The 9,382-nt window shown below is 49.3% G+C and overlaps 1 protein-coding gene across 1 annotated transcript; it reads right to left on the bottom strand.

Annotated features, from left to right (window-relative positions):
- Positions 1-1,709: 1,709 nt before the first annotated feature.
- EGR4 (early growth response 4) lies at positions 1,710-5,151 on the bottom strand. The gene is made up of 2 exons (XM_018559462.1): positions 4,874-5,151; positions 1,710-3,290 (listed from the first exon to the last, which is right to left on the bottom strand). The coding sequence occupies exons 1-2, from the start codon at positions 5,037-5,039 to the stop codon at positions 1,999-2,001; spliced, it is 1,458 nt and encodes a 485-aa protein (XP_018414964.1). The 5' UTR covers positions 5,040-5,151; the 3' UTR covers positions 1,710-1,998.
- Between the last annotated feature and the right edge of the window lie 4,231 nt (positions 5,152-9,382).

The raw sequence follows: 9,382 nt of genomic DNA, 5'->3' as shown, positions 1-9,382 counted from the left end.
CCGGGTGCTGGGCGGGTAGTTGTTTTCTACATTTGGCCCTGCTTTGGTAGATCCTCCACATCAAACTCCTCAAACCATGTCTGTATGGAGCTGGCTTTATGCACAGGGGGACAGTCATGGTGGAACATACAAGGGTCTTCACCAAACTGTTACCATAAGGTTGGAAAAGCACAATTGTCTAAATGTCTTTGTATGTTGTAGTATTAACAGAACCTTTCACTGAAGACATTCAGAAGGGGTCCACACAGTGGCGTCACAAGGGGGGTGCGGCCTGCACCCGGGTGCCACCATTGGGGGGGTGACACCAAAATGACTGACAGTCATTTTGGTGTCACCCCCTATGAAAAGTCGGGCACTCGGTCATGGACCGAGAGCCTGACAGTGTCAGGGGAGAGAAGGGGACCCAGCAGCATACCGCATCCCGCCGGGTGAACGTCCCCTGCTCTCTCTGCCGCCGTCCATCACCGAGATGGCTGCCGGCAGGCGTCAATAAGACGTCACGGTGGCAGTGGCGTCACAAGGGGGGTGCGGCCCGCACCCGGGTGACACCAAAATGACTCAGTCATTTTGGTGTCACCCCCCTCTGAAAAGTCGGGCGCTCGGTCATGGACCGAACGCCCGACAGTATCAGGAGAGAGGAGGGGACCCGGCGGCATACCTTATCCCGCCGGGTGACTGTCCCCTTCTGCACGGTGGGTTGTCACCCCTTCTACGCCCCGGGTGACACCCGACCTCGGGACGCCTCTGGGCCCACATATTTTTGTCCAATAAAGGTAACTCATTTCAGTATCTATCTATTTTCACGTGGAATCAAGATCCAGTTTACACGGACACCCCTAGACGGACGACGTAACGACCAGCAAAAAAAAAGTGTACATTATAACTGTAATTCATTTCAATTATAATTACCGCAATTGTATCATTTGTACAATTTAAGAAGACACCAGAACATTTGTGGGACACAGCCAACTTTATTTCTTTGAAAAAATAGACAATTTCTGTTTTCATTTGAACATTTTTTTTCCTGCTTACAAAACAAAATGATAAAATTCAATGTAAGCTGACTAAAACCATCTGTGTACAAATCTTCAACACAGTCCTCTTACAGCAGCGAGAGAAAAAATAAAATCAGAATAATCATGGAGTGTGTTCGAATCAGTTTTTGTACAATAGCAGCATCAATCACAGACTGGAAACCAGCTTACTAAGTGCCTGACAACAGAGGTCTGGGGGTTGGGGGGGGGGATAAGTCCATATCAACTACAAAGGTTTCCTACAACAATGTGAGGAGTTCATATATATAAATAAGTCTTTCTATGACGCTCAAGGTCATTTCATGCATTGTTCCTTGTACATACCAGAGAACTTGGCTCTGTATCTTTCCTCTGCTCCTTGTACTCGTTTCATTGGCTTTAGACTGCAGGCTTAAGAGGGAGCTGTCCGGCTCAAAGGTGCTGAACTTGCTCAAGAACTTGGTTGGCAATGTAGTCATAGTGGCATTATATACTTAGACGGAGGTGGTCAACAGCACCTGAATCACAAGCGTGTGGCATCGACTACAGGTCGACTCAGGAGCGGCCCACGTCTGTGGTGCCAAAGTAAGCTCCAGTACTTCGTTGGTAATCATTGTTGGGTTTGTGATCAGCTAGTGCTAGATGATTAACAGCGCCTCAGTCATAAGTAGATGGCTATGACTACAGGCCTACACGGGAGCTGTCCGCCTCTGTGGTGCTGGAGTAAGCTCCGGAACTCGGCTGGCCATATAGCCAAAGTAACAGCTACTAAAACAGTGCTTAGATGATAAGTATACATTGGGTTTTACAGTTATGTATATATCACGCTGTAAAGATAACAGAATACTGAGCCATGCAGGTGACCGTCGAGCTACAAATCAGGCCAGGTCATCCAGAAGAGAACTGGGACTAGCTGACAGACCGGTTGGAGGCAACATCTCCAAGGTGAAAGGTGAGCTCAGACCAAATCAAGTCTTTGTTTGCCTCACAGGGTGGGGTAGGACAAGCCCATGGAATAAAAGCCAAGGCCCTTGAGCTTCTCCTCAGTCCTGGCCTTCTGCTTCAAGTGCACCTTGCCGTGACGCTTCTTTTCGTCACTCCTGGCGAACCTCCTGCCGCAGAGGTCACAAGAGAAAGGTTTCTCCCCGGTGTGGGTCCTGATGTGGGTGGTCAAGTGGTCACTGCGGCTGAAGTTCCTCAGACAGATTCGGCACTGGAAGGGCTTATGTCCGGTATGGATTCTCAAGTGCCTATTGAGCTCATCCGAGCGGGCAAAGCTCCGGATACAGTTCTCCACCGGGCAGGCAAAAGCCTTCTCGTGGGGTTTGGGGCGAAAGCACTTTGCTGGAAACTTATTTCGGCGGTACTTCCTCCTGGGCTCAGTCAGGGAGTTGCCAGAACTGGGTTGGGGGATGGTGTCAGCTGTCGGCGAAAGACCTAGAAAATCCGTGGAGATAGCTGGGGAAGATTGAAGGGTCTCCTCTGTGTTAAGCAGCCCTTGCATCTGCTGGCTCAGCTGGTACTTGGCATCAAGTAGAATCTGAGATTTTAAGTCAATCTTGGTCTCAGCAAAGTCACAGGGGGAGGTCTGGAATGCCTCTGACTGGCAGGAGAAGTCCATAGTGTTGTACATAACCGACTCCTCCATCACACCATTCATGTGAGGCTGGCAGCAGGCAGACATCATATTCTCCACCTTAGACTCAAGTGGGTGAAACACAGTCGGGGAGCTTTCAGAGGGCAAAAATCCCTCCAAGGGGTAAGAAGTTACAGTAAAGTTCTGAGACGTCTGGGGCTCCCATTGGGCATTAAATGAATCCAAGGAGGGGGAGATGGGAGATAAGTCCATTTCGTGCTTGCTTGGCATATTTTTAGACTCAAAGAAACATTGGTTGGTGCAGGAATTGCCCAGGTTGGGGGAGCTGGGCACCTGATGGAGGTCCTCTGTACTACTGAAGGCAGAATACAGCTGGCTAGGGTATCCTTGCTGGACAGAAATGTTGAGGTTGGGCTGAGAGTAAAGGTCCATGTGGTTCTGTAGGGCCTCAGGAATGGTATAGAGTGTCTCCTGCCGATGGACCTTGTGGGGTGCAGAGAAAGGCGAGAGACCCAGGATGCCAGACATCAGATTAAAGAGCGCCTCCTGTTCATTGGAGTTCTCCGGTCCTGTCTCGATGAAGAAACTCCCGGAGTAGTTCAGAGGGAGGGGCGGGGAGGGCTGACTGCTCAGGAAGAAGTAGTCAGGATTCTCTTCATTGGATGGGCTTCCAAATGCTCCTGAGGGACAAATAAAAAGAACTGAGTGAATATGATGCTTTGCATCTTCCCCCACCATGCAGACTTGTGACATTTAACAGCTCCAACATTTTTAGTCATCACAAATGAATAACCTACTGCAAAATAAAAATGTATGTACTCTTCCCCTTCCCCAAAATCTGACATCAGTGCTCTAAGAGTTCGAGGAGAAGTCAACACATCTTCCAATGCAGTTAACCCTGTGCATACAGTCCTTCCTTCTAGTATTGTCCCCAAGCTATGTGACTGCTTTCCCCTCACTGTGTCACAATGCCAACGATGACAAAAGCCCAAGCTGCCTTAAAACCTCCTCGACCCCCTACTGGTGTATGAAACATGACACTATATGAGCTGCCAATCCACTGCAGGTAGGATCTTATCCCACTCTTCTCTTTGCCTCCTTTATAATTTAAAGGGTCAGTCCATCCAAACCTGATATCTCAGAGATTTGAAGACTGACCCCCCCTAACAAGACTCTATCATTAAGACATTCATGTATTGAGTTCCCGTGTCTGAACACCTGCTGCGCTCCTTTATCAGGGGATCCCACCATCCCTACTGAATGCAAAAGCAGAAGCTTAAAACACACAACGGTGTGTGAGAACACCCAAAACTCACTGGAGGAGGAACACTGGAAATTGGGGATCTTGCTGCTGGCATGCCCAAGGCATAAGCAGGTAGGGGTTGATTCAGCCCACCTTCCAGGTAGGGAAACATTGAAAATCATAGCAGGGGGATCTCACTGTTGGACTGCCCAAGACATAAGCAGTCAGCAACTAACTCAGCCCATCTCTCAGGTGGAGAAATGTTGGAAGAACATTGGAAATTACGGCAAGGGGATCTTGCTGTTGGAATGCCCAAGACATAAGCAGCCAGGGGTTGACTCTGCCCCATCTCCCAGGTAGAGGGACATTGGAAATATTAGCAGAGGGATCTCCCAAGACATGAAAAGTCAGGGGCTGAATAAGCTCCATCTACCGGGTAGAGGAACACTATACATTTTGGCAGGGGGATCTTGCTGTTAGAATGGCCAAGACATAAACAGTCAGGGGTTGACACAGCCCATCCCCCTGGTAGAGGAACATTGGAAATTATAGCTGTGGGATCTCGCTTTTGAAATGCCCAAAACATAAGCAGTAAGGGGCTAACTCAGCCCATTGCCCATGTGGAGGAACCCTGCAAATTTTTGCAAGGGGATCTTGTTGTTGGAATGCCCAAGACATAAGTAGTCAGAGGGGCTGGCTCAACCCATCTATAACTAAATGATCCTTTTTGGAGGCCAGTGCATGCAAGTCCGGTTTGGAATTGCAGCTACTGCACTGAGAATGAAGGATCGCAGACCACTGATTAAAAACAATACAAAAAAAATGCATCTCCCCATGAAACATTTACACATTTAGCAGGAGGCTTGTCGCCTTAAAGTGTTAATTCCCTGCGCGTTATCGCAGAGAGAGCGGTGACCGAAGGAATTTATCTGGATTATTTTTAGCTCCCCTATTCCACCATATACAGATATAGGAGGAAAAAAAACGCAGCAATATGCAGCACGCTATGCATCAGCTTACCTTCATCGATGTGCACCCCTGGGTCCTCCCTGGCCTGGGAGGCTGCTCTTGGCTGCTCTCCCGGTGACCCCAGTGCTGGGTCCCCCTCCTCCTTCAGGTCACCATCCTTCTGAAATTTGGGATAAAAAGAGTCCTGGCAGGAGGGCTCCATGTTTCTCAGATGCATAGATGAAGGGCTCCTATACAAGTGCTAATGGTAGGCAGCCCCCCTCTGGTCTCTCTCCCTGTGTGTATGAGGATGCTGCAGGCTGGCTCTGTGCGCTGTGTGTAACCATTCTCCGGCTCCGCAGCCGCCTTATATATGCAGCAGGCGCTGCCTCTGATCTTCCGCTGCTGGGGAGCTCTCCATTTCAGGAGTCTCCAATGATGCCGCCGTGACGTAAATGCCCATATATGGAGACAGGATGTAGCCGAGGGACTCCCAAAAAGGAGATCTCTTGTTGTGACGCCTCGCGAGGGGCTGCCTCCTATTTCTTTCTCTCTCTCCTTTCGCTGCTTTTAATAAAACCTGTGCAGGGAAGTTGTGAATTCGTGAGGACAGCTCCGGGGCCCGGGGCCCTTACTGATCTTCATTTATTTTATATTTTAAAGGGCCTTTTTTTCCTGGTTCAGACCTGTGGCATGCCGGGGGCAGCAGATCCTTATTTGTATTAGTTATTATTCATCTATTATTATTATTATTTTAATTTTGCATTTCTTTCACCTTTTTTAAAGGTGTTTATAAGGTTCCATCCATGTCAGATGCACAACGCATCCCCAATGCATAGACAAGGTTCATGCCAGCTGCCCAAAGCAGCCCCAATGCATAGACAAGGTTCATGTCAGATGCCCAACACATAGACAAGGTTCATGCCAGATGCCCAAAGCAGCCCCAATGCATAGACAAGGTTCATGCCAAATGCCCAACGCAGCCCCAATGCAAGGGTAATGCCAGATGCCCAACGCAGCCCCAATGCATAGACATGGTTCATGCCAGATGCCCAACGCAGCCCCAATCCATAGAGAAGGTTCATGCCAGATACCCAACGCAGCCCCATGCATAGACACGGTTCATGCCAGATGCCCAACATATAGACAAGGTTCATGCCAGATGCCCAACGCAGCACCAATGCATAGACACGGTTCATGCCAGATGCCCAACATATAGACAAGGTTCATGCCAGATGCCCAACGCAGCACCAATGCAAGGCTAATGCCAGATGCTCAACGCAGCCCCAATGCATAGACACGGTTCATGACAGATGCCCAACACATAGACAAGGTTCATGCCAGATGCCCAACGCAGCACCAATGCCCAACGCAGCCCCAATGCAAGGGTAATGCCAGATGCCCAACACAGCCCCAATGCAAGGGTAATGCCAGATGCCCAATGCAGCCCCAATGCATAGACATGGTTCATGCCAGATGCCCAAGGCAGCCCCCATGCATAGACATGGATCATGCCAGATGCCCAAGGCAGCCCCATGCATAGACATGGATCATGCCAGATGCCCAAGGCAGCCCCATGCATAGACACGGTTCATGTCAGATGCCCAAGGCAGCCCCCATGCATATACATGGTTCATGCCACATGCCCAAGGCAGCCCCCATGCATAGACACGGTTCATGCCAGATGCCCAACGCAGCGCCAATGCATAGACAAGGGTCATGCTAGATGCCCAATGCAGCTCCAATGCATAGACAAGGTGATTTTGCTATGCGCCCTATGATCATGGCCATCCCTTTAATGAGGCAGCCTCAGGCGGCATCTCATTGGGTCGTGTGTTGCCCTCTTTCCGGCCAAATCGTCCCAGGTCCTGGCAACTAGTGATGTCAGTGAGCTGAGTGGGATGCTGGAGCCAGAGCTGCTATGCACCAGCAGTACCCCAACTTCCATCCCCACTCCGGAAACTGGCACCACCAGCACCCCACACATACCCCCTCACCTCCCGGCCCCAGGTGTTGAAAATCTAGGCACACTCCTGTCTATGATGTCAGTTCACCGTCAGTGAGCTGGGTGGGATGCTGGAGCCAGAGCCAGAGGTACCATGCACCAGCAGCACCCCAGCCCCCCTACCCTTTTTTTTTTGGCAAAAAGTCTAGGGACACCCCTGCCTATGATGTCAGTTCACCGCAGTGATGTGCTCTGCAAAGAAAAAAAAAGCAGGGCGCACCGTACTTTTTTTCAGCGCTGTGGTTAGGGAAATAGAAATGAATGCAATGCCAATCGGTGACTTTTCACTCAAGTAAAAAAAAAGGTAGCAGCGTGGTGACTGTAATCAGCGCATTGCACTGCATCCTCCACAGCGCACACAAGCGGTCACGTGCTGGGGTGAATGGGGCCCTGATGGGTTGGAGTTGTGTTCACTGGTAAGCTTGTATGCAGAGTACTCATTAGAACCCATACAGGAAGTATCGGTTATTGGGGTGAAATATGTTCCTAAAACCAAACATGTGAACCAAATATGTTGTATCTTCCTTTTTATGCACCATGCATGCTGTTTATCTGTAAGATGGAGGAAATCTCTCCAAAGAATGTTCAGTTATCTCCTAGATGGTAGGGATGAGCTTCAGCTCCGGGTCAACAGTGAGTTTGACCTGAACCAAAGCTGTTTACAGCTCACTGAATGGGGAAATGACTTGACCAGTTCATCCACCAAAACCAATGTACCCCTGGTCCTAGTAACCAGGTGCCATTGACTGACTGGTGGCTGAATTTCACTGCGCCATAGGTTAACTGGCGGCTGAGCCACAAGGTGTCACCGGTTGACTGGTGGTTGAGCCACATGGTGGCATGGGTTGACTGGTGGATGAGCTGCACAGTGCCATGGATTGACTCGTGGTTGAGCTGCAAGATGCCATCAGTTGACTGGTGGTTGAGGCACACTGCGCCATTGGTTGACTGGTAGTTGAGCCGCAAGGTATCATCAGTTGACTGGTGGCTGAACCGCACTGTGCCATCTGTTGAGTGGTGGCGGATGCACGAGGCACCATTGGTTGACTGGTGGCTGAGCCACATGGTGCCATCGGTTGAGTGGTGGCTGAACCATACGATGCCATTGGTTGAGTGTTGGCTGAGCCACATGGTGCCATCGGTTGAGTGGTGGCTGAGCCATACGATGCCATTGGTTGAGTGGTGGCTGAGCCATACGGTGCAATCGGTTGACTGGTGTTTGAGCTTCACAGCACCATAAGTTGACTAGTGGTTGAGTCACATGGCGCCTTTAGTTGACTGGTGGCTGAGCTGCATTGATTGCAAAGATGCAGGCAGGTGTGACTTAACAACATACGGAGCTGTGGGGCCGCCAGTGTCTAGGCAACCAATGGCGCCGTGCCGTAGTGATTAGACATGTGATGGATAAGTCTAAAGCCAGAATCAACTATGGAAAATGTTTATTCTCTACCTGTTTTTGGCCCCCAAGCCGAGAACCGCATATTTGGTTGCATTTGGCCCTCAAAATAGTTGGCGGGACAATGTGTATCAACCCCCCCATGCTTAAAAAAAATTGCAACACAAATACCTTTCTTATGATTTTACTGGTGGTCACGTGACCACAAACCCTCCAAATAAAGGTTCTCCTGCGGTTGTCAGGAGGAGATTATCAGCAAGCCTGTGCGCATGTACATCAGAGGAAGCGTCTGATGTGCCCAGTCAGTTGCAGAGCACATAATGGGGGGATTGGGGATAAAACCATCAATGTTTGATTTTTTGTTTTTTAATTATTCACTGAATAATCTTAATTTCTTCCCAGGAAAAGACTTGAAAGTGGTGCGCCCCGGCTTTCCAGGCCTGTCCGGGAAACCCTGTGAATTATTCAGCACTGGGCTCCCAGTCAGATCTGTCATCTCCATCCCTCCCCTCTATTTGCACACCAATACCGCTGACATGACCCATAGACATTGTATAGCAGCAGCAAACGCTGGAACCATCTGGGCAAAAGGCAACCAATGCATCCGAAGTGTCCAATCAAGATTTTCTAGATGCCATATGTGTTCTTATCTGTCTGATGATGTTTAAGTGGTATGTGTTTCCATTTTCATGCTCAGGATTGATATAGAAACTGCATGGGGACGTCTCGAGCGGCATCAGAGCCAGTGGCTGAAATCAATTGGTTGATGCCAAGGCACAGTATCAAAGCCTGGTAGCAGAGACTATTGTCTTGGAGGGCAATGGTGTACTGTATATACCCCATACCAGAATGCCATGAATAGATGATACCGATTTAAAGCTGTACTCCAAGCACACATAATTACATTTAAATATCTTCCTCATAAGTCACAAAGGTTAAAAAAAACACAGTGAGTGCACCAGATGTATTTACAAACCAAGATATTACCTAGAAAAGTGGTGGTGATATGATTACTGTGCTATACAGAGCCTGTGCAGAGGCGAGGAGAGCTATGGGAGGGATCCAATAGGCCCCACCCACTACAAACTGCCTGCAGAAAACTACAGGAGGGGGTGGAGACAAGACCAGTGACACTGCACAAAAAGAAAGAGCAGCAGTGAGCGGTCTTTATTACAGGAGG

Source organism: Nanorana parkeri, unplaced genomic scaffold (assembly GCF_000935625.1).
Source record: "Nanorana parkeri isolate BGI_ZX_2015 unplaced genomic scaffold, ASM93562v1 scaffold397, whole genome shotgun sequence".
Taxonomy (NCBI): Eukaryota; Metazoa; Chordata; class Amphibia; order Anura; family Dicroglossidae; genus Nanorana; species Nanorana parkeri.
Note: the sequence above shows the minus strand (reverse complement) of the source record. Positions and strands in the feature narration are given on the sequence as shown.